This window comes from Heterodontus francisci, chromosome 9 (assembly GCF_036365525.1).
Source record: "Heterodontus francisci isolate sHetFra1 chromosome 9, sHetFra1.hap1, whole genome shotgun sequence".
Taxonomy (NCBI): Eukaryota; Metazoa; Chordata; class Chondrichthyes; order Heterodontiformes; family Heterodontidae; genus Heterodontus; species Heterodontus francisci.
The window spans coordinates 21,493,770-21,521,152 of NC_090379.1; the positions used below are offsets into that span (position 1 = coordinate 21,493,770).

The 27,383-nt window shown below is 42.6% G+C and overlaps 1 protein-coding gene across 4 annotated transcripts in view; it reads right to left on the reverse strand.

The window, feature by feature from the left end:
• Positions 1-27,383, reverse strand: part of LOC137373618 (latent-transforming growth factor beta-binding protein 2-like) — a 773,188-nt gene that overhangs the window by 496,571 nt on the left and 249,234 nt on the right. For 3 of the 4 annotated variants that reach the window (XM_068038663.1, XM_068038661.1, XM_068038660.1), the window contains exon 7: positions 25,613-25,881. In XM_068038663.1, the coding sequence (XP_067894764.1) occupies positions 25,613-25,881 (269 nt within the window). The remainder of the gene's footprint in view (positions 1-25,612; positions 25,882-27,383) is intronic. The other variant, XM_068038664.1, reaches the window with a different exon arrangement.

Genomic DNA, 27,383 nt, shown 5'->3' on the forward strand with positions numbered 1-27,383 from the left:
TTTAGAAGGGAAGTGAAAAAACAAATAAGAGAAGCAAGCCCAACGAGAGTGGGCGCAATTCTAGATTTAGTGTTCGGTAATGAAGCTGGATGAAGTAGCATTGGGTGACCATTTTGGAGATAGCGAACATAATACAGTAAGCTTTAGCATAATCATGGAAAAGGACAAAGATAAAACAGGAGCAAAAGTTCTAAATTGGGGGAAGGCAAATTTTACGAGATTGAGAGGTGACCTGGTGAAAGTGGACTGGACACAGCTACTTGAAGGAAAATCAGTGGCAAACCAGTGGGAGGCATTCAAAAGCGAGATACTACAGTCACAGTGTTGGCATGTCCCCACAAAGATAAAGGTTGGTACTGCCAAATCTAACGCCCCCTGGTTATCTAGAAGCATACAGCATAAGTTAAAGCAGAAAAAGAAAGCTTATGACGATCACAAAAAACTTCATACTTTAGAAAGCTTAGAGGAGTAGAGAAAGTGCAGGGGTGAAGTAAAAAAGGAAATGAGAAAAGCCAAGAGAGGACATGAAAAATTATTGGCAGGTAAAATCAAGGAAAACCCAAAGTTGTTTTATCAGTACTTTAAGAGCAAGAGGATAACTAAAGAAAGGGTAGGGCCTATTAGAGATGTACAAGGTAAGTTAAGCATGGATGCAGAAGATGTGGGCAGGGTTCTTAATGAGTTCTTTGTCTTCACAAAGGAGAGGGTTGATGCAGACATTGTAGTAAAAGAGGAGGAGTGTGAAATATTAGATACAAAAAGCATAATGAGAGAGGAAGTACCAGAGGATCTAACATCCTTGAAAGTGGATAAATCACCAGGGCCAGATGGCTTTCATCTCAGGTTGTTAAAAGAAGCCAGGGAGGAAATAGCAGATGCGCTGAGGATCATCTTCAAATCCTCACTGGATACGGGTGAGGTGCCAGAGGACTGGAGGTCTACGAATGTTATACCATTGTTTAAAAAAGGTGCGAGAGATAGGCCAAATCATTAGAGGCCGGTCAGTCCAACCTTGGTGGTGGGTAAATTATTAGAATCAATTCTAAGGTACAGGATAAACTGTCATTTAGAAAGGCATGGATTAATCAGGGATGGTCAGTGTGGATTTGTTAAGGGAAGGTCATGACTTACTAACTTGATTGAGTTTTTTGAGAAAGTAACAAGGAGGATTGATAAGTGTAGTGCAGTGGATGTGGTCTACATGGATTTGAGGAAGGCTTTTGACAAGGTCCCGCATGGCAGACTGGTCAATAAAATGAAAGCCCATGGGATACAGGGTAATGCAGCAGGTTGGATCCAAAATTGGCTCAGTGACAGGAAACAAAGGGTAGTAGCCGATGGATGTTTTTGTGAATGGAAAGCAGTTTCCAGTGGCATTGCACAGGGCTCTGTGTTGGGACACTTGCTGTTTGTGGTATATATTAATGATTTGGACTTAAATGTGGGGGGCATGATTGGGAAATTTGCTGATGACACAAAGATTGGCTCTGTAGTTGGCAGTGAGGAGGATAGCTGTAGACTCCAGAATAACAATGGCTTCGGTTTTTCCAATATATAGTTGGAGAAAATTTCTGCTCATCTGGTACTGAAGGTCGAACAAGCAGTCTGATAATTTAGAGACACTGGAGGGTTCGAGAGAGGTGGTGCTGAGATAGAGCTGGTGCTGTCAGTGTACATGTGGAAACAGACAGTGGGCAGGATTTTATTCTGCCCTTGGAGACTGGCGGGGAAGGCCAAGGAGGGCCTTCCTATCCCAGGCCAATTAAGACCTTTAAGCCCCCCACCTCCAACCCTGTCGCCAGGGCCTGCACGCACATACCTGTCCTTGGGTCTTTGGTACTGCAGGGCCTCCTGCAATACTAGCTGTGGCACCGCTCCCCAGGGCACTGCCAGTACTGCAAAGCTGCGGCCTCCTGTTTGGCTGGCAGCTCTGGAGGTGAGAGCTCATCCCTTAAAGAGACGGTGGACCCGACAGCGGCAGTTAATTGGCTGCCTGCTGTTAATAGCAAGGGGTGGTTCCAATGGAGGGGAGAGACGGGATCTTTCCTGCTTCTGGCCTGCCGCTGGGCCCCCCAGTTGCCAGAATAAAATCCAGCCAACTATGTTTTCAGATGATGTTGCCGAGGGGCAACATGTAGCTGAGAAACAAGAAAGGGTTATGTTGTAATAGTGACTACATTTCAAAGATACTTCATTGCCTGTAAAGTGCTTTGAGTGGTTGTGAAAAGTGCTATATAAATGCAAATTTTTTTATAGATCCTTTGGGGGATGTCATAAGTATTGGTATGGGAGCAGGAAGAGAAGCCATTGCAGGTGATTCTCTGGCTATGATTAAATAGATAAGAATGGGACCAGACAAGTGCAGTCCTATCCAACTGGACAAAGGTGGAGAGGTTTTGGAGGAGGATGGTGTGGTCAACCATCTCAAAAGCTGCAATTAGTCAAGAAGGGATAGTTTATCTTTGTCACAGTCACATAGGATGTCATTTGTGACTTTGATATTTTGATACTTCAGTACTGTGGCAGGGAGGAAATCTCATTTGAAGAATTTAAACATGGAATTCCAGGTAAGATGGACATGGATTTGTGAGGCGATAATTTGTTCACTGACTTTGGAGAGGAAAGGGAGGTTGGAGTTGAGGGCAGTAGCTTGCAAGTACAGAAGGGTAAAGGGTTGATTTTTTTTTTGAGGAGGTGGGTGATGACAGCAGATTTGAAGGAGAATGGGAAAGTACCTGAGGAGTGAGAATCGTTAACAATATCAGCTAACATGTGAGCCAGGATAGTAAGTTGGGTGGTCAGCAATTTAGCTGAATAGAATCGGGGGAGCAAGATATTGGTCTCACGGAAAAGATGAGCTTGGAGAGGGCATGAGGGGAGACAGGAGACAAACTAGAGAAAAATGTATGTTCAGGGCTAGGGAAGGGAGGAACCTTAGAGGAAATTTGGTCCAGTGGGCTAGGGAAAGGGAGAGAAGTGGCAGAGGCAGTTGATCAGTGGTCTCAATCTCAGTGACAAAGAATCTATGAGTTCTTTACACTTGTTGGAGGTGAGGTGGAGAAAACAGGGAGAGGGAGGTGAGGTGGAGGAGACAGGGAAGAGCGGTTTAAGAAGATGGTTTGCAGTAGAGAAAAGAAGCTACTGTTCTACCGCATCACCATCTCTCGACTCCTCCACTGTCTCTGATTTATCACACTACTTGACCAACATCCAGTACTGGATATGCAGAAATTTCCTCCAGCTGAATATTGGGAAGACCAAAGATATTGTCTTTGGTTCTTGCCACAAACTCCATTCCCTAGCCATCGACACCATTTCTCTCCCTGGCAACTGTCAGGGGCTCAACCACACCATTCACAACTTTGAAGCTATATTTGACCCCGAGATGAGCTTCCGACCACATATCTGCACCATGACCAAGACCGCCTACTTCGAATTCCGTAACATTGCCCAATTCTGTCCCTGCCTCAGCTCATCCGAGGCTAAAATCCTCATCCATCCCTTGCTTATATCTGGACTTGATTATTCCAGTGCTCTCCTGGTCAGCCGTCAATCTTCCACCATATGTAAACTTGAGCTGATCCAAAACTCTGCCACCCGTGTCATAACTCACAACTCCTGTTCACCCATTACTCCTGTACTCACTGACCTACATTGACTCCTAGTCCTGCAGAGCCTAGGTTTTAAAATTCTCATCCTTGTTTTCAAATCCATCCCTTCAAGCCCCTCCCTATCTCTGTAATCTCCTCCAAGATAGCTGCACTCCTCCAATTCTAGCTTCTTGCACATCCCCAATTTTAATTGCTCCACCATTGGCACCTGTGCCTTCAGATGCCTAGATCCTAAGCTCTGAAATTCCATTCCTAAACCTCTTCATCTGGCTACCTCTTTCTCATCCTTTAAGCCTGTAAGACAGTCCTTAAAATGTACCTCTTGGTCATCTGCCCTAGTATCTCCTTATGTTGCTCCATATCAAATTTTGTTTGATAACACCCTTGTGAAGCACCCTGGAACATTTAACTGTTAAAGTCTGTATATTATTGTTGTTGATGGAGGTGGTTTTCGGTCATGGGCAACTCAATCTGCTTGTGATAAGTGCCTTTCTACAGTCAACATGCAACAGAAAAATACTTGGAGAAAGCCTGAACTGTAATAAGTTTTAATTATACCAAAATGACAATCAAATTTCCCTTTCTAAACTTACTTGCTAAATATCTGTAAGCACAAGAAAGATGATAGTAAAAATGTCATGACCAAAATAAAACAATTTGTTATCTTCTGCATCTAGCGTGAAGAGAAAAAAGGTATTGAGGAGTGACAAGAGGTGCTAAACATTTAGCTCAAAGTCTATTGGAAGAAAATCACAATGACTTCTGAGGCACTGGGAGTTGAGCATGTGATAAATTCCATAACCACCTAATTCCTTGTTAATTAACTTATTGTCAAAGTGATCACAGTGACATTTCTAAATTAAGAACTAACTATGTACTTTGTTAACAACATGGTATGTACAGGCATACAAACTCATAATGAATTGGTCCATGAAGACTATAAAATCCTCACAAAAATGTAATAAAGTAAATCCTCCATTAATAATATTTTCTGACCTATTTAGGAATACTGTGTTATGTGACTGACACTATACAAACAACTTTCTTATTTATTATTACTAAGATAACATGGATACAATCCAACAATCTCCAGTTTGTACTTCTTTGTCAAACTTTATAAGAAACAGGACAAATGATTGTAGCACCGTACAGCCAGCTTTTACAATGTTGCTGGAAAAACCTTATGCACAAAGCCAATTATTCCAGTGATCTGACTAGTATGAACACCAATGATATTATTATAAATTATTAGGCCATGATGTTATTTTTTGAGAATCAGGGCGGTGCAGTGGTTAGCACTGCAGCCTCACAGCTCCAGGGACCCAGGTTCAATTCTGGGTACTGCCTGTGCGGAGTTTGCAAGTTCTCACTGTGACCGCGTGGGCTTTCGCCGGGTGCTCCGGTTTCCTCCCACAGCCAAAGACTTGCAGGTGATAGGTAAATTGGCCATTGTAAATTGCCCCTCGAGTAGGTAGGTGGTAGGGAATATGGGATTACTGTAGGGTTAGTATAAATGGGTGGTTGTTGGTTGGCACAGATTCAGTGGGCCAAAGGGCCTGTTTCAGCGCTGTATCTCTAAATAAATGTTTTTACCATCCCATATTGATTTACAACAATAATGAGAAATCCCATTTCTGTGCCAAAACTCTACAATCAAATCCTGAATCTAGAAAATGTACAATGATTATTGATCCCTGAAACTATCTACAACCTGGATGTGTCTCAAAATAATGAAGCTGGTAACTCCAGTCAAGATGAAATGTAGTCTTCAGGCTTTGCAAGACTCACGTACGAGGGATATTTGGACAAAGGTACACAAATGTAATTTAGTCCCCATTTTTAAGGCACGTATTCTCTCTTTATTTTCATATTGCTATTATAAATTCCTATACCCACCCATATTTTTCAATGAAAGTGCCTATGTAAATTAGAGGCACCGTATTTAATGCAAGTGGTGACTGAAAATGCACTCAAATTTAGATTTTGGCATAATTTTATGCACCAGAAAATATGAGCAGTGAAGCCTACCACCTCCTCACAGCCCTCTCTAGATTTTCCTCCCACTATCCAGAACATCGGTGCCCACCCCTTCGCTACTCACAGCAGGCCAATGGCAGCAGGGCTGAGACAAGACCACTCCTGTATCCCTGATGGATATTCCTCCCGTTCACTTTTTGAGGCCACCATGTGAAAGCTATTTGCAGTTCAATTAGTCTTCGCTGCACTTCTGTTTCTTTAACTGCCTTTTTGGTTTTGTGGCAGCAGGATTCTTTGGCTGAGCACTTTTGATGGCCAAGAGTTTTAATCATCTGCAACCACCCCTGACCCAGTAATCTGGATCTGAGTTGTGGCAACCTGAGAAAGAAAATCCATTTCACTGGAACATCAGACCTGAAAGGAAGATCCGGGTCTGATGTTTATAGAAAACACCCACTCAGACACGCATGAGTATATTTTCATCTTCACCATCTAACTAATAATCTGGCACAATGGAATGTAGAATCTACCTGATTTTCATTCCTTTAAAATGAGTGAAATGAAAATTGGACAGATTCTATAAAGCCCAGGAGATCCAATCCATTAGATTACCATCCAGGATGTGAAGATGAAAATTTACGTAGCCAAAACACTCAAGCCGCAAACTTCGGTTGCATAGCACCAATATTTTCGGGGCTACGGGTGTCACTTTGGGTCCAAAATGGGACAAACCATTCTGGGTAGGTCGTTAGCACAGGCACTGGAAGCATGCAGCAGAAGATGCAGAGTAGGTAGACCATGATGTCAGTCAGCTTTTCACAATGATTTTACTCTAGTAATGCCATTTTTGACCTCAACTCTCCAGTTAACTCTTAACCTTGGACAGCTGAACATGCATTCAGCCACAGGAAGAACCACCTACCAACACTATTTAAAGGGAACATCAACTAATGTATTGCTGGTTCAAACTGGTGAAGTTTCCAGGCAGTGATGTGGCATGTGGTAAAGGTAATGGTGTGAATTCAAGGGTTCTGCTGACAACACTTGCTCCAAGTCGTAAGTCCTGTAGTTTCTATCTCACTTGTCCTGCACCTTGATATAGGGAATGAGCAAAGGCGATACAGAGGAGGACAAGTTGCTCGAAAAGGAAGGAGGAGGAGGGGAAGGGTTTTCAGCATGTGACCATATCTGCCCAGGGTCTCTAGGGAGCAACTCTGCTCCCTCAACCTAAGTCAAGAATAATGTGTACAACTTTTCCGCTTCTCCAAGGAAGTGGTTGTTGAAATCTCTCACCTGTTACAGGCAGACCTGCAGCCTCAGAGCAAGGTGAGAACAGCATTGCCAGTAACTGTAAAGGTACACTTCTTCACATCAGGCTCTTTCCAGGCTAAACAGGCGAAATCTCCAACAGCTTGCAATTCGCCATCCACTGCTGTTTAAAGGAGCTCACTGACGCTCTGTATGCAAAGAGAGGGGAATACATTGTATTCTCTCTTTCCAGAGAGAAACAGGCAGAGTTTGCATACATAGTGGGATAGTGGGCTTCACATAGTACAGGGAGCATTTGACTGCACACTTGTCGCATGTACCACAATCGCAAATGTTTCCATTCCCTCAATCTCCAGCTGGTGTGCGAGCATACTCAGCATATCATGCAGATCAGTGTCTGGTATCCTGGCAGCAGACTTTATTCTGCACAAATCCGCTGTACCATCAGCATTTGGGCCACCATGAAAAACCAGAGTGTGACTGGTTTGCAACAAGGGATATCCGCTGATCACCTGTCTCATGACTCCGGTGGGAAATTCACGCACATATGGACAGCTTGCATATAATGAGAACAATCATGTCACAAGAAATGTCATTGAGCATACCACTGGGACAACTAAGCACTTCCTCTGCCTGCACTTCTCTGGAGGAGCCCTGCAGTATGCTCCAGAGTGCGTTCATTGCGGTCTGCTGCGTTCTACATAACCTCGGCATCATGAGCGAACAGCCCTTGTCACCAGGTACACGGCAAGCAGCTGAGGAACAGGAAGAAGAGGAGGAAGACGAACATAATCACTTTCTGGCTGGGCAGTCCGTGATCAGATAGTCCGACTGCAGTACCGGTGAGCGCAACCCCAATTCCTCATTCAAGAACAGTCCAACATCTTACCTCCCCTCTGACCATCTGACCATCAGAGTCCTCTTGGCTACAATGGAAAAATAAAAGCCATCACAAAACAAACATTTATAGTGTCATTTATGGCACAGAAGGAAGCCATTTGGCCCATCGGGTCCATGCAAGCTCTCCATGGAGCAATGTAGTTAGTCTCACTCCCCGGCTCGATTCCCGTAGCCCTGCAAGTCTATTTCTCTCAGATGGCTATCCAACTTCCTCTTGAAGTCATTAATCATCTCCATTTCCACCACCCTTGTGGGCAATGAGTTCCAAGTCATTATCACCCACAGTGTGAAAAAGTGCTTCCTCATTTTCCCCTTGCATGTTTTGCCCAAAACCTTCAATCTGTGTCCCCTAGTATTTGTACCATTTGTTAATGGAAACAGTTTTTCCTTGTCTAACTTATCTAAGCCAGTCATATTCTTGTACACTTGTATTACATCTCCTTCAATCTCCTTTGTTCTAAGGAGAACAAACCCAGCTTTTCCAACCTAACCTTGTAACTAAATCCCCCCATCCCTGGAACCATTCTGGTAAATCTCCTCTGTACCCTCTCAAGGGCCCTCACATCCTTCCTAAAGTGTGGTGACCAGAACTGGACGCAATACTCCAGTTGGGCCCTAACCAGAGCTTTCTAAAGGTTCAGCATAACTTCCCTGCTTTTGTATTCAATACCTCTATTTATGAAGCCCAACATCCCATATGCTTTTCTAACCACTCTCTCAATATGTCCTGCCACCTTCAAAGATCTGTGCACATGCACACCAAGGTCCCTTGGTTCGTGCACACTCTTTAGAACTGTGCCATTAAGTATATATTGTCTCACACTATTCCCTTCCACCAAAATGCATCACCTCACACTTGTCAGTATTAAATTCCATCTGCCACCTCTCTGCTCATTCTATTAGCCTATCTACGTCCTGTTGCAGGTGGTTCATATCATCCTCGCAGTTTCCCTCACCTCCATGAAAATGAAAAGTAAAAACTTCAGCATAATTACAATCTCGACAGATTGCTGACAGAATGTTGATGGTGTAAGGAATGCAAAAGTTTGGTGTCATCAGCAAATTATGAGATTCAATTCTGTATTCCAAGATCTAAGTCATTTATATATAGCAAAAAAAGCACTGGTCCCAGGACTGACCCTCTAGTCTGAAAGCAACCATTTACTACGACACGCTGTTTTCTGTCTTTAATCCATTTTTTAATCCAATTGGATATTGACCCTCCTATTCCATGAGCCCCAATTTTCTTAACCAGCCTTTTATGTGGTACTTTAACAAATGCTTTCTTAAAATCCATATAAATAACATCCACTGTATTCCCTTCATCAACCTTCTCTGTTACTTCATCAGAGAATTTCAATTAGATTAGTCAAGCATGATCTGCCTTTTACTAATCTATGCTGGCTATCCTTAATTAACTCGAACCCCTCTAAGTGTCCATTGATATTTTCCCTTATTATTGTTTCTAAAACCTTACCCACCATTGATGTTGCTGGGAATATCCTTACACCCTTTCTTGAATAAGATTGTCACATTTGCCATACTCCAATCCTCTGGCACCTTCTCCGTATCCAGGGAAGATTGGAAGTTTATGGCAAGCCCTTCTGCTATCTCCACTCCCACTTCCTTTAGCAACCTGGGATGAAAGTCATCCGGACCTTATGGTGACTTATCAATCCTAAGCATAGTCAATCTTTTTAGTACCTCTCCCCTCTCAATTTTTATCCTATCCGTTACTCCTGCTCTCTCTGCTTCTACTGATATTTTGTCAGCCTCCATTTCCTTCATGAACACTTATGCAAAGTACTCATTAAGTAAATTAGTCTTGCCCTATACCTCTAATCATATATTACCCTCTCTGTCCCTAATAGGCCCCACTCCTCCTCTTACACATGACTGCGTCCTTGGCTCATTAGCATAAAGATCTTAGAAACAGAGAACATAGAAACATAGAATAATAGGAGCAGGAGTAGGCCATTCGGCCCTTCGAGCCTGTTCCACCATTCAATACGATCATGGCTGATCATCCAAATTCAGTAACCAGCTCCCGCTTTCTCCCCGTATCCCTTGATCCCTTTAGCCCCAAGAACTATATCTAACTCTTTCTTGAATATATTTAATGATTTGGCCTCAACTGCTTTCCATGGTAGAGAATTCCACAGGTTCACCACTCTCTGGGTGAAGAAATCTCTCCTCATCTCAGTCCTAAATGGCTTACCCCTTGTCCTTAGACTGTGACCCCTAGTCCTGGACTCCCCGGCCATCGGGAACATCCTTCCCATCTAGTCTGTCCAGTCCTATTAGAATGTTGTAGGTTTCTATGAGATCCCCTCTCATTCTTCTAAACCCTAGCGAATACAAGCCTAATCGACCCAATCTCTCTTGATACGTCAGTCCTGTCCTCCCAGGAATCAGTCTGGTGCACCATCGCTGCACTCCCTCCGTAGCAAGAACATCCTTCCTCAGATAAGGTGACCAAAACTGCACACAATACTCCAGATGTGGTCTCACCAAGGCCTTGTATAATTGCAGCAAGACATCCTTGCTCTTGTAGTCGAATCCTCTCGCTATGAAGGCCAACATACCATTTGCCTTCTTAATTGCCTGCTGCACCTGCATGCTTACTTTCAGCGACTGGTGCACAAGGACACACAGGTCTCGCTGCACCTCCCACTTTCCCTATCTATCGCCATTCAGATAATAATCTGCCTTTCTGTTTTTGCCACCAAAGTGGATAACCTCACATTTATCCACATTATACTGCATCTGCCATGTATTTTCCCACTCACTCAACCTGTCCAAATCACACTGGATCTTCTCTGCATCCTCCTCACAACTCACACCCAGCTTTGTGTCATCTGCAAACTTGGATATGTTACATTTATTTCCCTCATCTATATCATCAATATATATTGTGACTAGCTGGGGTCCCAGCACTGATCCCTGCGGTACCCCACTAGTCACTGCCTGCCCCTCGGAAAAAGACCCGTTTATTCCTACTCTTTGTTTCCTGTCTGCCAACCAGTTCTCTATCCATGCCAGTACCTTACCCCCAATCCCATGAGCTTTAATTGTGCATGCTAATCTCTTCTGATCACTTAAGATCGTAAAGGGACATCACTCTTAAAGGCAATCACACACCACTCCTCACTTGCTATTTACTTGCTGGTACAAGATCTTTGAGTTCCTTTTTAATTTGGCTTCCATTCTTTTTCATATTCTCTCTTTGACAGTCTTATTTTCCTCTTCACCTCCCCTCTCAACTTATTGTATATGGCCTGGTTCCCACTTGATGAGTTCACCCGACCTGCATCAGATACCCTCTTTTTTTGTTTCATTACCCCAAGCATCTCTTCCTTAAAGATAACCCATTGTTTTGATTCACTGGTGGAGTGTTGGTGGTGGGAGAACGAAACGTGTCATCCTGAGAGAGAGCAGCTTTTTCATGCTCCATAATCTCATTGCCACTTCCCCATGGCATTGTTGCCCTAGCAATGTGCTGGAGGGCAGGTTGCTGAACTGCTGTGACACCCTGGAATCATAGAATCATAGAAGGTTTATGGCACAGAAAGAGGCCATTTGGCCCATCGTGTCTATGCCAGCTGAAAAACGTTCCACCCATTCTAATCCCACCTTCCAGCATTTCGTCCGTAGTCCTGCAGATTACGGCACTTGAGGTGCATATCCAGACTTCTTTTGAATGAGTTCAGGGTTTCTGCCTCAACTCTCTTTTCAGGCAGTGAGTTCCAGACCCCCACACCCTCTGGGTGAGAAAGTATTTCCTCATCTCCCTGCTAATTTTCTACCAATCACTTTAAATCTATGCCCCCTAGTCACTGACCTTGCTGCTAAGGTAAATAGGCCCTTCACCTCCACTCTATCCAAGCCCCTCAGAATTTTGTACAGTTCAATCAGTTCTCCCCTCAACTTTCTCTGTTCCAAGGCGACCTGTCCAAACTTTCCTCAAAGCTGCATTTTTCCAGTCCTGGCAATGTCCTCGTAAATCTCCTCTGTACCTTCTCTGGTGCAATTACATCCTTTCATCCAGAACTGCACATAGTACTCAAGTTGTGGCATAACCAATGATTTATACAGTTCCAGCTTAACCTCACTGCTCTTATATTCTATACCTTGGGTGTGAGATTGAGGGATGGTGTTTCTTCTTCATCAGTCTCTTCTTCCTCTTCCACCTCTTGCTCCTGCACTACAGCCTGGCCAGGTTGCAGTTTATGGATATTTGAAAGGAGGAAGGCACAAGGGTCTTCTTCTTCTTCTTCTGAGGCAGTCCCTTGGGACCAAGGATGACTTTCTTCCACTCCAGGGTTGTGGGTCCTTAGGTGACTGAATAGTCCAATTCTGAATCTGCATGCTCTGCCACAGGTCGGGCAGGTGGTGCTTTATGTGCAGGGATTCTCATTTGATGAGGATGAAGATATTTGCAGTCATTCTTGACTGGATGCGGCAGGACTGCGAAGCTTTGATCTGATCCGTTGGTTGTGAGATCGCTTATCTCTGTCTATGGCATGCTGCTTCTGCTGTGTGGCATGCAAGTAGTCCTTTGTTGTTGCTTCACCAGGGACACCTCATTTTTAGGTTTGCCTGGTGCTGCTCCTGGCATGTTCTCCTGCATTCTTATTTAACCAGGGTTGGCCCCTTGGCTTGATGATAATAGTTGAGTAGGGGGATATTTCAGGCCATGAGGTTACAGATTGTGGTTAAATACAATTCTGTTGCTGCTAATGGTCCACAACGCCTCATGGTTGCCCAGTTTTGAGCTGCAAGATCTGTTCCGAATCTATCCCATTTAGCACGGTGGTAGTGCCACACAGCCCAATGGAGGGTATCCCCAATGTGAAGACATTTTCACAAGGATTGCTCCTACCAATATTGTCATGGACTGATGCATCTGCAACAGATAGATTGGTGAGAACAAGGTCTAGTAGATTTTTCCCTCTTATTGGTTCCCTCACCACCTGCCGCAGTCCCAGTCTGACAGATATGCCGCATGCCTTTCCATAGGGCAGAGGGGATGGACACAGAGATCCAACTGGAGGGAGACAAGATCCCCAACACAGGTTCTACAGGCAGAGCATCATCTCTCTCGACATGTCTAAGCAACAGTGCCTCAAGAGGCTTCATGCTCTCATGGCAGGTTGCTGCTGACATCTGAGGCTTCATGGACCAAGACCTCCTTCCCAGTGGAACAGGCAGGCATGCATTGCCAGTGGCTGATAAGGTGCCTAGCACTGGAGGCCCAGCCCCTGCCTGTCCTCTGTGCTCTCTTCTGCTGCAAGAAATCAGGGTGGTGTAAGCGCTCATAGCAGCTTGTGTGCAGAGGACACCATTTGTGGAGAGTGACTGTGGGGCATGGGCTTGAGAGGGCAATAGGGTTGAGGGTGAGGGTGAGTTCTGTTCTGATGGGGACGTGATGTGTCTGCAAAGAGAGGAATGAGTCGAGCTGCAAAGTGTGTTGGCCTGAGGAGTGCTGTGCAGGAGAATGCCGGGCAAGTAAGCGTGTGGGGATCGGTACCTGAATATTTAATGCCACTCGTCTATCATGCGCTCCTGAGGCCCTGAATCCTCTTTGTGCATGGTCTCCAGGTTTTTTGAGGGAACAAACTCTGGCTGCTGACTTCCTCGGCCACTTCCACCCACACCTGCTTGGTTGGAGAGGCTGTCCTCTTCCTCTCATCCTTGGGAGCTCAGCTCACTGCAGCCCCTCAGTTGGCCACCTAGGTAAGAGTGAGGGACCCGGCGGGGCTTCATTCCCAGGTCTCCTCTTCATTCTGGTGCCTGAAAAATCCAAGTGCTGCTGAGCTTTTCTGAAACATCTATGATCCCTATAATCAGAAATCTTTCCTCTGGCAAAATGGCCACATCATTCCACCCACCCTCCCTAATTGGTCAGGAAGCCTGGAGGCAGGCTCTTAATTGATTTGCTCTGGTAAAGAGCAACTGGAAAGCCTTCTAATCAGGAGGTCAGGTTCGTAACCCGAAAATGATCCCACCGGTGCTTCAGAGATTAAGGCAGTAAGATTCTGCTCTTTTTGTCTTAAAATGACCATAACATGGGTGAAATCCAGTTTTCACACTTGGAAGAAAGTGTGGGACACATGTTGGGCAGATAAATGGCCCAAAATTTGCTCCCACTCTTTCTAAGAGACAATGTTACGGCCAGGTGAGAAAGGGGTCTAGGGTTCCCTCTCAGCCTTCACCTGGGCTATCAGGGTTTAATTTTAAACACAGCATTTTTTTTAGCTCTCCCTTAGTGAATTCTTGTTCACGAACTTCCAATTATAAGGCAAAGAAACTAGTCAAACAGGTTTTCTTAGGTTCACAGAAAAAAGGTTGAACTTTATTAATCTTAAACTCTAATTCGGTTAACGCCTACGGATACGGGATGCGCCCACACTAACATGCATATGCAACACACACCTGCAGAAAGAGACAGAAAAGAGCAAAAGAAATAAAGTGGAAAAGTTTGAGGCAATATCATAACAGTTTTGGTTACTGTCCTTCGAGCTCGCTGTAAAGTCCTTGATTGTAGGTAGGTCTGGCTTTTCGTTGAGGCCCAGTATTCTTCTTAAACTTGTTTGATGTAGGAGACTTTTCCCTCTTAAAGTTTATGTGTCCTCAGTGGGTCCAGAGGCTTGTGAGAAAGAGATGGGAGCAGACAGGAAAGGTCTTCTCACTCCAGGAGCAAACAGTCTTCCTGAGTTCAAAAACTCTGTGGCTAGTTCAAAAAACCTTGGACCAGCCATAGTCATGTGACCAGCTGGTTTAACCAGTCCTGGCTTTTGTGGATTGTATCACCTTTGCAGTCTCTGGAATGCTCTTCCTTACACTTCCAATGGCTGGTGATCAAAATCCATTGTGGGTTGAATGAGTCAGGGAATGGTCCTTTTGTCTCCACAAGCACTGTCCGTTAGTATGCAAATGTAGCAGCTAAGTGTCTGGCAGCCCTTGTAACAGGCCTTCAATTCTTCCCAGCAAGTTTAAAATCAATGTTCATAAGACAAAATTAATATGCCTCATTCTTGGCAAATTGGGCCTGCATGACAGACAATGACAAAATATTTTGATGTTAGGAACAGAGATGACCTTAGAAGGTTGTCACATGGCTGCCTGTTTTTCAAGCAACTTTACTTCAAATGGCTAGGGACAATCAGTTCAGTTCTGGATGGAACTTTGAGTAGTATCAGCCATGGCTCAGTGGTAGCATTCTAGCCTCTGAGTCAGAAGGTTATAGGTTCAAGTACTTTTCCAGACAGTGCTGACACTCCAGTGTAGTCTTAAAGGGTGTGCTGCACTGTCAATGGTGTCAGCTTTTGAATGAGATGTTAAACCAAGGCTCTGTCTTCTCTCTCGAGGGGATGCAAAATATCCCATACCACTATTTTGAAGAAGAGCAGCAAAGTTATCTCCTGGTCAACATTTATCCCTCAATCAATGCCTCAAATAAAACCCAGATTATCTGGTCATTATCACGTTGTTATTTATGGAAGCTTGATGTGCACAAATTGGCTGCCACATTTCCTACAACAGTATCTATACTTCAAGGGTACTTTATTGGCTGCAAACTGCTATGCGACATTCCGAGGTCGTGAAAAGTACTATAAAAATGCAAGTTTTGTTTTTTTCCAGAAGTCAAAAGATCTAAAATGTTTAAACATTTTGTGAGTTGCTACATTTCTGCCTTTCAACATTTTCTTACTACTGTGTACTTCTAAACACTGCAGAATATGGCAGTTTTAAAACACAGAACAATAAAATGCACAATGAAAACAATGATAAATTGGCAACCTAAATTCATTTTTGGACAAGATGCAAAAATGTTTCTGCGGTCCTCAAGGCTTAAAACTCAATAAATGTTCCTCCATCTACGCATAGCAGAGCACAATAGATGTTTATAGAATGTCATGATCATCCACCAGGGATGCTGTTGCTATCTAAACACATATAAACATAATTTTACATCCTGACAACTATTATTTCCTAACTTCTCTTGGGTATATATTATAAATCTTGGCACTGACAGGGTAAATTCATCTTCACTTACGTTTAATATTAGATTATAACAAAAGTGGCTATATTTTTCTCTGCACATAGGCATGTACAAATGGGAGCAAAATTAATAGAAAATGGTAGTGCATTATTTGTACAGTTGTATTGGACAACAGATTTCATAGCTGGCACAATTATATCTTCAACAGAATTAATAAAAATGAACTTTTCTGTTTTTAGAAGTGTTAACTTTTATAACATTATTGCTGAATTTTGTTGATTTATATAATGGTTAATCGAAAACTATGCATAATACAGTAAAACACCTTGATGTATTCACCAAAGCATGATCTGTGAAGAATAAATTAACAAATAGTGAGTCTAAAGATGCATATTCACTTCCTTAGTACCACTTAATTTTACAGAGTTTACCTTGCAAAAATTGAAAACCTAGTACCTTTTGTACAATTCTTAAATTTAGTGCTTTTTAAAAAAAAAACCCCGAATTTGCACACTCAAGAGCTGGATTAATGAAGAGTGAAGTAGTTATATTGGTTAACGGATCATGCGCTCCATAATTGTCTGAAGTTTGGCTGTTCCAATTAACACATAAATACTCAGAAATTAGTTAAAAATGTTGTGAAAAGAAGCCACAGATTTCTCTAAAAAGATAAGTTAATGATGTCCCTTATCTGTACTTATCTTTGTGGCATTTTATTGGACAACCTTATGAGTAGCAAAATCAGGTGCATCTACCAGTTTATTTGCAAGCTGCAAAAAATAATGAAATGCATTGAAAAATATAGATATTCCCCTATGTCAATAAATTAAATCCAGGCATCAGAAATTGTCACATCACATTATACGACACCACTTTGCTTAAAATAGATAGTTTGATCATGGGAGTCTGCCATCCATCATCACATCTCCACTAGCAACTAAATGAATGGGAAAATAGTACCCTAAAGTTTCTAAAATAAAAGCAAAATACTGTGGATGCTGGAAATCTGAAATAAAAACAAGAAATGCTGGAACCACTCAGCAGGTCTGGCAGCATCTGTGGAAAGAGAAGCAGAGTTAACGTTTCGGGTCAGTGACCCTTCATCGGAAGGGTCGGAAGGGTCATTGACCCGAAACATTAACTCTGCTTCTCTTTCCACAGATGCTGCCAGACCTGCTGAGTGGTTCCAGCATTTCTTGTTTTTACACCCTAAAGTTTCTACTTATTATGCAAATTAACATCAAAGCAGGACAATGCTCAGTGTACTATTTTGTACATAACTGCTCAAACTTTGCAAATGTGATTCATAAAATCATTTAACCCTCATCAATGTGTTAGTGCCTGGCAAAGCACTACAGGTAGTATAGAGTCTTTATTATCTGAACCTTAAGCTTTGTCTGTGAGGAGCAGGCTTCTAAGATCATAAAATTGCCCATCTGATTTTCTATCTCTCCATTTAAAATTATGGAGTAGAGTGCAGAGGGAGGAGAGGGAGTGAGCTGACAGGATAGGAAAGAACCAAAGGAGGAGGAAGTGGCAGAGGGATGGAGAAGAAGAGGGAGGGGAAAGGGTGGAAAGGAAAGAGACGGAGGGTGGATTGAGGGAGGGAGGGAAGGTAGGGGACAGCACAAAAGTTAAAAATGTTGTACAACTCGATCTATAAAGCACTTCAGCTGGAACTATCGCTTCATATCTCATTTCACTGCTCTTTCTCACATTCTTTGATAGTCTTCCTTTCAAATACTTATCCAATTCCAGTTGATTATGATATTGTAGGTCTGGAAATGCTATGGGGGTTCTTCCAAACTCCCACCATAACCCTGGTAGGAGACTGGCAGAAACACCAGGGAAACACCAAACAACTATTTTCAGCCACAGGGAGGTGCACAGAGCAAAATGGGCAGGAGAAACTAAAGGCAAAATGTGAGGAAGCAAACAACATTAGCATGGGAGTTAGGAGTTGTGTGGCCTCATCTGAGGAGGCTCAGGATCCAGATCTCAGGGTTTAAGCATTAAAATAAAGGATTCTATCCAAGAATACCACATATGTGCAGGCACTGAGGAATGCTTCTAAAAGGTTATCCGAAAATATGCATTAGGTCCACTACCCACACCTCTAGCATCATGATAGATGTGTGTACAGTAATCAAGTCCATCCTGTGTGTGGCAGCTACAGGGCAATTTGCAACAAAGACCCCCTGCAAAGAGGCCACAAAGACCGTCTTGGCTTTTGCAATGAAGGTTCTGACCATGATCTTACAATAGAAGGTTCTCCTTTCCCATCCCAAGAAATTGAAGGTTGTAGGGAAGTTATTAATTAAGGATAGAGTGATTGAACACGTTGAAAGTTTTTAGTTGATCAGAGAGAGCCAGCATGGATTTGTAAGGGAGGTTATGCCTGATGAACCTAATTGAATTTTTTGAAGTGGTGACTTAAGTAGTCAGCAGGGGAATGCCTATGGATGTTATTTATATGGATTTCCAGAAGGCATTCAATAAAGTCCCTCATAAGAGATTGTTAGTTGAAGTTGAAGCTTATGGAATTGAAGACAAATTATTGATCCGGTTAGGAGATTGACTCAGTAGATGGTGACAAGAGTGTAGGGATAATGGGCCGGTAATGAAATTGATAGGATGAGACCAGTAGCATCCCACAGGGATCTGTGCTGGGGCCTCAGTTATTCATTGAATTTATTAATGACTTAAATGATGTGATAGAGAGTCACAGATCCAAGATTGTTGATGATACAAAGAGAGGTGACATTGTAAACAGTGTAGATGGAAGCTTAAAATTGCAAAGAGATATTAAAAGATTAAGTGAATGGGAAAACTTCTGGCAATCGTATTTCAATCAAAGCAAGTGTGACATCATCCACTTTGGATTTAAAAGGATGGAGGAGAGTACTTTCTAAAGGTTGAAAAGCTAGAAGTAGTGGAGCTCCAAAGAGATTAAGGAGTCCATGTGCATAGATCAATAAAATGTCGTGAATAGGTACAAAATATATTCAAAAAGGCTAATGGAATGCTTTTTATATCGAGAGATCTAGAATACAAGGGAATAGAAATTATGCTACAGCTATACAAAGTCCTGGTTAGACTACACCTGGAGTACTGTAAACACCACACCTTAGGAAGGATAAACTGGCCTTGGAGGTAGTGCAGTGCAGGTTTACCAGAATGATACTGAAATAGATTCTAATCTTAGCCCCTTTTTGGGACCATCCCAGATCAGGTGTACTCCCCAGATGATCACTCTCACTTAAGGTTGAGAAAGACAGATCTCACAGACACCTGAATGGGTCTAAAGACTGATCTAACTCTCCCGGAAGGAAAGGAACCATCAGAGAATATTATCGTTCTCCAGGTAGCCTTTTTAACTAGTTTTGGCCAGATTATAACAACCTGAATATTATAAAGAACTGGGTATCTCTCCTCAATAATGTACCTCCCCACTAAAGAGAGTACACAGATGGGTTCTCAAGTTGAAATACAGAAGACTATATGAGACAATATATTTTCTAAATTATATAAAAGTTTATCAAAGAGCCAAACATGCAATTCACACTTTGATGAATAAAACAATCGGAACGTTAATCGTTCTAGGAAAAGAAAGCATAATCTTATTCCGAGTAGAGAATCCAAGAGTTAAGCCTAAGTAATGTTGCAGTAAAATATTTAAGAGAGCCATCAATATTTAAAGGCATTTACCTTAAATCCCCCAGTAGAAAGCTACAGAGTTCAGCGAGATACCTCTATCATAATTAAGAGGAGAACTATCAGAGGAGAACCAGGAATGTTGGGGAACACAGGGCTTAGTGAGAGAGAGGAACTGAAAGAAGTCAGTATTAGAGAAATGGTGTTGGGGAAATTGATTGGATTGAAGGCCGATAAATCCCCAGGGCCTGATGGTATGCATTCCAGAGTACTTAAGGAAGTGGCCCTAGAAATAGTGGATGCATTGGTGGTCATCTTCCGAGATTCTATAGACTCTGGAACAGTTCCTACAGATTGGAGGCTAGCTAATGTAACCCCACTATTTAAAAAGGGAGGGAGAGAGAAAGCAGGGAATTATCGACCAGTCAGCCTGATGTCGGTAGTGGGGAAAATTCTAGAGCCCATTATCAAAGATTTTATAGCAAAGCACTTGGAGAATGGTGGTAGAATTGGACAGAGTCAGCATGGATTTACGAAAGGGAAATCATGCTTGACAAATCTACTAGAATTCTTTGAGGATGTAACTAGTAGAGTTGATGAGGGGGAGCCAGTGGATGTGGTGGCTTTCGACAAAGTCCCACATAAGAGATTAGCATGTAAAATTAAAGCGCATGGGATTGGGGATAGTGTATTGTGATGGATAGAAAATTGGTTGGTGGACAGAAAACAAAGAGTAGGGATAAATGGGTCTTTTTCCGAATGGCAGGCAGTGACTAGTGGGGTACCACAGGGATCGGTGCTAGGACCCCAGCTATTCACAATATACATTAATGATTTAGATGAGGGAACTAAATATAATATCTCCAAATTTGCAGATGACACAAAACTGGGTGGGAGGGTGAGTTGTGAGGAGGATGCAGAGAGGCTTCAGGGTGATTTGGACAAGTTGAGTGAGTGCGCTAATGCATGGCAGATGCAGTATAATGTGGATAAATGTGAGGTTATCCACTTTGGTAGCAAAAACAGGAAGGCAGATTATTATCTGAATGGCTATAAACTGAGAGAGGGGAATATGCAATGAGACCTGGCTGTTCTCGTACACCAGTCGCTGAAGGTAAGCATGCAGGTGCAACAGGCGGTAAAAAAGGCAAATGGTATGTTGGCCTTCATAGCAAGAGGATTCGAGTACAGGAGCAGGGATGTCTTGCTGCAATCTTCAGGGCCTTGGTGAGGCCACACATGGAATACTGTGTGCTGTTTTGGTCTCCTTATCTGAGGAAGGATATTCTTGCTATAGAGGGAGTACAGCGAAGGTTTACCAGACTGATTCCTGGGATGGTGGGACTGACATATAAGGAGAGATGGAGTCGGTTAGGATTATAGTCACTGGAGTTCAGAAGGGTGAGGGGAGATCTCATAGAAACCTATAAAATTCTAACAGGACTTGACAGGGTAGATGCAGGAAGGATGTTCCCGATGGTGGGGGAGTCCAAAACCAGGGGTCATAGTCTAAGGATACAGGGTAAACCTTTCAGGACTGAGATGAGGAGAAATTTCTTCACCCAGAGAGTGGAATTCGTTACCACAGAAAGCAGTTCAGACCAAAGCATTGAATGTTTTGAAAAAGGAGTTAGATATAGCTCTTGGGTCTAAAGGGATCAACGGGTATGGGGCGAAAGCCGGAACCGGCTACTGAGTTGGATGATCAGCCATGATCATAATGAATGGCAGAGCAGGCTCCAAGGGCCAAATGGCCTACTCCTGTTCCTATTTTCTATGTTTCTATCGTCACTGCACTAGGGAGCTCGTACATTCACCATGAGAAAGGCTGGAATGAATCCACCAATTCTAAAGATACACTGGGTGGTTTCAATATTTATACTGTTTCTAAACTGCAGAACTAGTTTTTTGATGTAGGTCCATCCCCTTTTATTTCGCAAATAAGGTTGTAAAGCTGATTATTTAAGAACATACTAATTAGAAGCAGGAGTATGCCACTCAGCCCCTCTATCTGTTCCGCCATTCAAAAAGATCATGGTTGATCTGATTGTAACCTCAATTCCACATTCCCACCTACCACCAATAACCTTTCTATCTACCTCTGCCTTAAAAATATTCAAAGACTCCGCTTCCCCGCCTTTTGAGGAAGAGAGTTCCAAAGACTCACGATCCTCAGAGAAAAAATTTCTCCTCATCTCTGTCTTAAATGGGCGACCCCTCATTTTTAAACATTGACCCCTAGTGCTAGTTTCTCCCACAAGAGGAAACATCTTTTCCACATCCACCCTTTCAAGATCCCTCAGGATCTTATTTGTTTCAATCAAGTCGCATCTTACTCTTCTAATCTCCAGCGGATACAAGCCTCGCCTGTCCAACCTTTCCTCATAAGACAATCAGCCCATTCCAGATATTAGTCTAGTAAACCTTCTCTGAACTGCTTCTAACACATTTAGATCCTTCCTTAAATAAGGAGACCAATACTGTACAGAGTACTCCAGACGTGGTCTCATCAAAGCCTTGTATAATTGAAGCATAACCTCCCTACTTTTGTATTATAAAATCATAGAAAGTTTAAGGCACAGAAAGAGACCACTTGGTCCATCGTGTCTGTGCCAGCCGAAAAACAATCCATCTATGCTAACCCTACCTGCCAGCATTTCTGGAGATTACAGCACTTGAAGTGCATATCCAGACTTCTTCTGAATGAGTTCAGGGTTTCTGCCTCAACTACCCTTTCAGGCAATGAGTTCCAGACGACCACCACCCTCTGGTTGAAAACGTTTTTCCTCATCTCCCGTCTAATATTTCTAACAATCTGTCGTCTGCAAACTTCTTGATCATGCCCCCCACATTTACGTCCAAATCATTAATATATACCACCAAAAGACAGGAACCCAGTACTGAGCCCTGCAGAACGCCACTGGAAACAGCCCTCCAGTTGCTAAAGCACCTGTCAGCAATTACCTTTTGTTTCCTGCCACTGAGCCAATTTTGAATCCACCTTGCTGCATTTTCCTGGATCCCATGGGATTTTATCTTTTTAACCAGTCTGCCATGTGGGACCTTGTCAAAAGCTAAAATCCATGTAGACTACATCAACTGCACTACCCTCATCTATCTTCAATTTCCCTTGCAATAAACGATAGCATTCTATTAGCTTTCCTAATTACTTGCTGTACCTACATATTAATGTTTTGCAATTCATGCACAAGGACACCCAGATCCCTCTGCATCTCAGAGCTCTGCAATCTCTCACCATTTAAATAATATGCTTCTTTTTGATCCTTCCTGCCAAAATGGACAATTTCACATTTTCGCACATTATACTCCATTTGCCAGTTCTTTGCCCACTCACTTAACCTATCCATATCTCTTTGTAGCCTCCTTATGTCCTCTTCACAACTTACTTTCCTAACTATTTTTGTGCCATCAGCAAATTTAGCAACCATACCTTTGTTCCCTTCATCCAAGTCATTTATATAAATTGTAAAAAGTTGAGGCTCCAGCACTGATCCCTGTGGCGCACCACTTGTTATATCTTGCCAATCGGAATATGACCCATTTATGCCGATTCTTTGTTTCCTTTTAGCTAGCCAATCTTCTATCCATGCTAAATGTCACCCACTACACCATGAGCTTTTAATTTCTGGTTAAGAACCACCATTTTGATTTCTAAGAAAAGCTAGGCCAACAGCAAGGTGGGAGCGTCTCATGGTGATCAATTTCCTTAGTTACCTAACTGAGCTTCAATAGTAGAATTCAGTTTCTTGGGTTGGTCAGTTTTGTTAAAATTTCAGTTGACTGTGGTTTTATGCTGTCCGCAAAAAAAATCTTATCAACTATTGCACTGTGATCGGTTGCAAAATGTAGTATCAATGATTTACTGTGTGATGAGGATCGTGACTTTTTAAGGAGTGACTCCTTCTTATCAGAAGCTGCCTCCAATCTCTAAGACGAGGCAAGCCCTTCACCACAGAGGCATCTTGAGGCATGCCGATGAACTTCTTTTAACCTTTTCGGAAGATGAACTCTGCTTTTAAATTTTTAATCCCTAATGCTTAGGAAAATAACTTTTTAACCTTATAAACCTTTACTTTGGCAGGATTCTTTCACAATACCTGACTCCAAGGGTTAAATTACAAGCAACGGCTACACAAACCAGGTCTGTATACCCTGGAATTTAGAAGATTAAGGGGTACGTTGACTGAAGCTTTCAAGATATTAAGGGGAACTGACAGGTAGATAGAAACTATTTCCACAACCAATCAGATAGAACCGAAATTAGGAAACACTTCGTTACAGAATTTCCATTTTTTTGTGTTAAAACTTGGGAATCTATATTGTTAAAAACTAAAAAAAGGATTTAATGGACATTGAAACATCTGGAGATAGCTGGACTTTATGGCTGCTTTCCAAAAAAAAGATGAAGGTCAACAAGAGGTTCCTAGTTTTGACCAATAAACAAATACTGGAAAACAGATGATTTCAAGTAAGTATCACTGGCGGTTGACTTAAGAGCTATCCTTTGTTGTGACAAGAGAGAATTTATGATTAGCATGAGATTTGCTTAGAAAAGTAGTTTCATTTTGAACTGTTAAAAAGCAGGCAATTGGAATTTGAGATGGACCTGCCAAGAGTTCAGAAGAAAGCTATTACCTCTCTTTGAAGAAGCCCTGCTCTTGAAAAGAAAAAGCTTGTATGAAGTGGTACTGTTGGCGCCTGTTTTTTTATATTCCTTCTATCTCTTTGTAACAGCTGTGAACAAAAATCCCTTTTTTCCCGGTTAACAGGTTTTTGGATGTATGTGTGTGTGAGAGCTAGGATATTAAAAAAAGGGACTTTAATATTTCAATTTGCGGATATATTTACTTCATCATTGGTTAAGACTTGGTTTTATAATAAATGGATAATTTTATTGTTTATTAAAGAAACCTGGTTGGTGTGCTTTATTCTGGGGACAAATAGAGTATCTAATTGCCTGTTTAGGTAAGTGGGAAAATTTATTGATATGTTGTGACTTGTGGAGATGTGGGACTGAATTAACAGTGCATTCCTCCCACATCAGTCGTAACAACTTCTGCATACAAAGGGTTGAATTTTATTCTCCCACCGCTGGGAGTGGTGGCAGGCAAAATCATTGGCGGCCCACATATGCGTTCACATGTCGCCATGCTACCGTGATCTACTGCACGGCAGCTCAAGACAATAAGCCGGTCGGGCCAGCATCACATGGTGGGGGCAGGCTCTGCGATGCTGCCAACGCAACAGCTGCCTCTGCGCAGGCACTGGCGCCATTTTTAAAGGGCAGCCAGTCCTGCCACTATATTTAAATATTTAAAACTGTACCCCCCAGTACACCTCAATAAAAAATATCACCCCTTCCCCCCCCATAACACTTACAGATAATAGCTGCCCTCTATCCCCCCAAAAAGACTTACATGCAAGACTTGACTGCCCTCCCCCCTCCCACAAACTGTTCAAAGTGCAGAGGACCCCTTTGTCCCCTCCCCTACACTATTAAAGCACATTTGACCCTGTTTCCCCTCCCCCCCACTTACACTGCAAATCCTAAGTACCCCCAGTCCCCACCTCGGTGGCACCAGCTTTCCCTGGACGGGAAAGTGAAGGCCCGTGAGTGCCGGCTGCCACTCAGAAGATCCCGGGCACTGACAATTTTATTTAAATGTAATCATTTTCTTAATTTACATATTCAAAGTCGGGTCCTGTCGCCCAGTGTCAGAAGGGCTGCCACGGAGCCTTGCCGCCACCAAGAAGATCGGGCCCGGCAATCCTCACATCGGGCTCCATGGCGGGCCGCTGCTGGTACAATTTTCTGTCCACCCCCACCACCCCGTCACGGATCCCGACGTCGGGACCTCAACAAAATCCAGCCCAAAGAGTGGTAAAGGTTTGGAACTCTCCTCTGCCAGTTATGCTGGGTCAATTGTTCATTTCAAATCGTAGATTGATAGATTTCGGTTCACAAAAGGTATTGTGGGATATGAGACAAAGGCAGGTATATGGAATTAGGCCATAGATCAGCCATGATATCACTGACTGGCAGAAAAAATTTAAGGAGCTAAATGGCCTAGTCTTGTTCCTATGTTCCAATGATACATGAGCAAGGTTATTTTGAGTTGACTTTCCTTATTCTATATTTTCCTTTTAATTACATAAATTTCAAATATTACCCTACCTGGCCATCAGCTGTTTCCTGGAAGCATCTTCCCACATTCACAGGTCTATGTTGTGGCTGTGGCCGTGTCTGTTCATTGATGTTTCCATTAGCATTAAGCTGCGATCTTTGCTGGACTGAATGGATTGACTGTTGGTCCTGGGAACTTTTTATGCTGTTCTTGGTTGAAGAGTCAGGTGCGTTCTTTACCCTTGCCACTTGATGAATCTGTACTGTGGCCTCTGGTGGGTGGTTTACATGGATATTAACCAGGGATGGAAGCATAACAACTGTAGGTAAGATAGAATTATAATTTAAAATACCGAAAATTTAGGAGTCAAATTCTTCCCAATAGTAAAGTTTTCTTTACCAACATAACAATGACAACTGCATTTCAAAATAAAGCTTATAGAAGCTTACAACACAGAAGGAGCACATACAACCCACCATGTCTGTAGCACCGCTTCATTTCTTCATTAAACAGACCACAAACTGGAAATTTGACTGGGCGGTGGTGGTGGTGGGAAGGCGGGGAGCTGTGGGGTAGCAAACTGCACTTATTTATGAAGGCCACCTCATATTCCATCGATTCATTTAAACAAACAGGAAATGGCTATGTTTACAGGTGTAAAGTCCACCCGGCCAATTTTCTTCATGGAAGTTTCATATGGAAGGCTCATTAGTTAAGCTCAATGCAGTGAAGATTCATAACAAAACTTGGGAATGGATCAAAGAAAAACAGGCTGAGGAGTAATAAAGAACAAATAGTACTCATTTGATGAGCTGGTCAGAGTGAGGGAAAGTGCTATGGAGTAGCTTCAGGAGTTGATGTTCAAAACATCATTATTTTCAATTTACATAAATGAACTGGATTCAGATACTCAATGCAAAGTGTTCAAGTTTAAAGATGATACCAAATTAAGTTGGGTCGGGGCATGGGTTTGGGAGGTGCAGCAAATGAAATCAAAAAAGAGAGCTTAGAAATTACAGAATAGGGTGGACAAAATATGTAAGTGGGCAGAGAAATTCTAGATAATATTTAATGCAGACAAATGTAAGTACTCCATTAACAGGCAACACACATAGTCCATGAACGGTTTTGATGTAGCTAAACCTTTTTTAATTAATTCATGGGATATGGACATTGCTAGCAAGGTCAGCATTTATTGCCCAACATGAATTGTCCTTGACAACTGGTGGTGAGCCGCCACAGTCCATGTGGTGAAGGGACTCCTGCCATGCAGTTAGGTAGGGAGTTCCAGGATTATGACCCAGCAACGTTGAAGGAACAATGAATGAAAGAGTCCTAGGAAAAAATGTTCAACCAATGCAGAGTAGCAATCAACAAAGTCAATTGTATGTTAAACTACATAGCCAAAACAGTAGAATGCAAATCAGAGGAAGTCATGATCAAAATTTATAGAGCTTCAGTCAGATTATTTACTATGAATCGTACATCCAGTTCTGGTCGCTGAGACTCAAGGGACACATTCACATGCTGGAAGCAGTGCATAGAATGCTGATTCCTGGAGATCAGGGGTCTGAGTTATTGGAAAATACTGGATTAATTTGGGCTTTTCAGCTTAGAAGGGAGGTATTTGAGAAGTGATCTTACAGAAGTATATAAGATGGTTAAGGAAATGAAAAAAGTAAATACAGAATAAATTAAATTACACAAGTAGAGCAAGGAAGCATAGGTTCAGACCCATAAAGGGGAGGTTTTGGATTGATATCAGGAAGCTCATCACACAAAGAGCAGTTAACAGGCTGGATTTTGTGGGAGAGGCGGGGC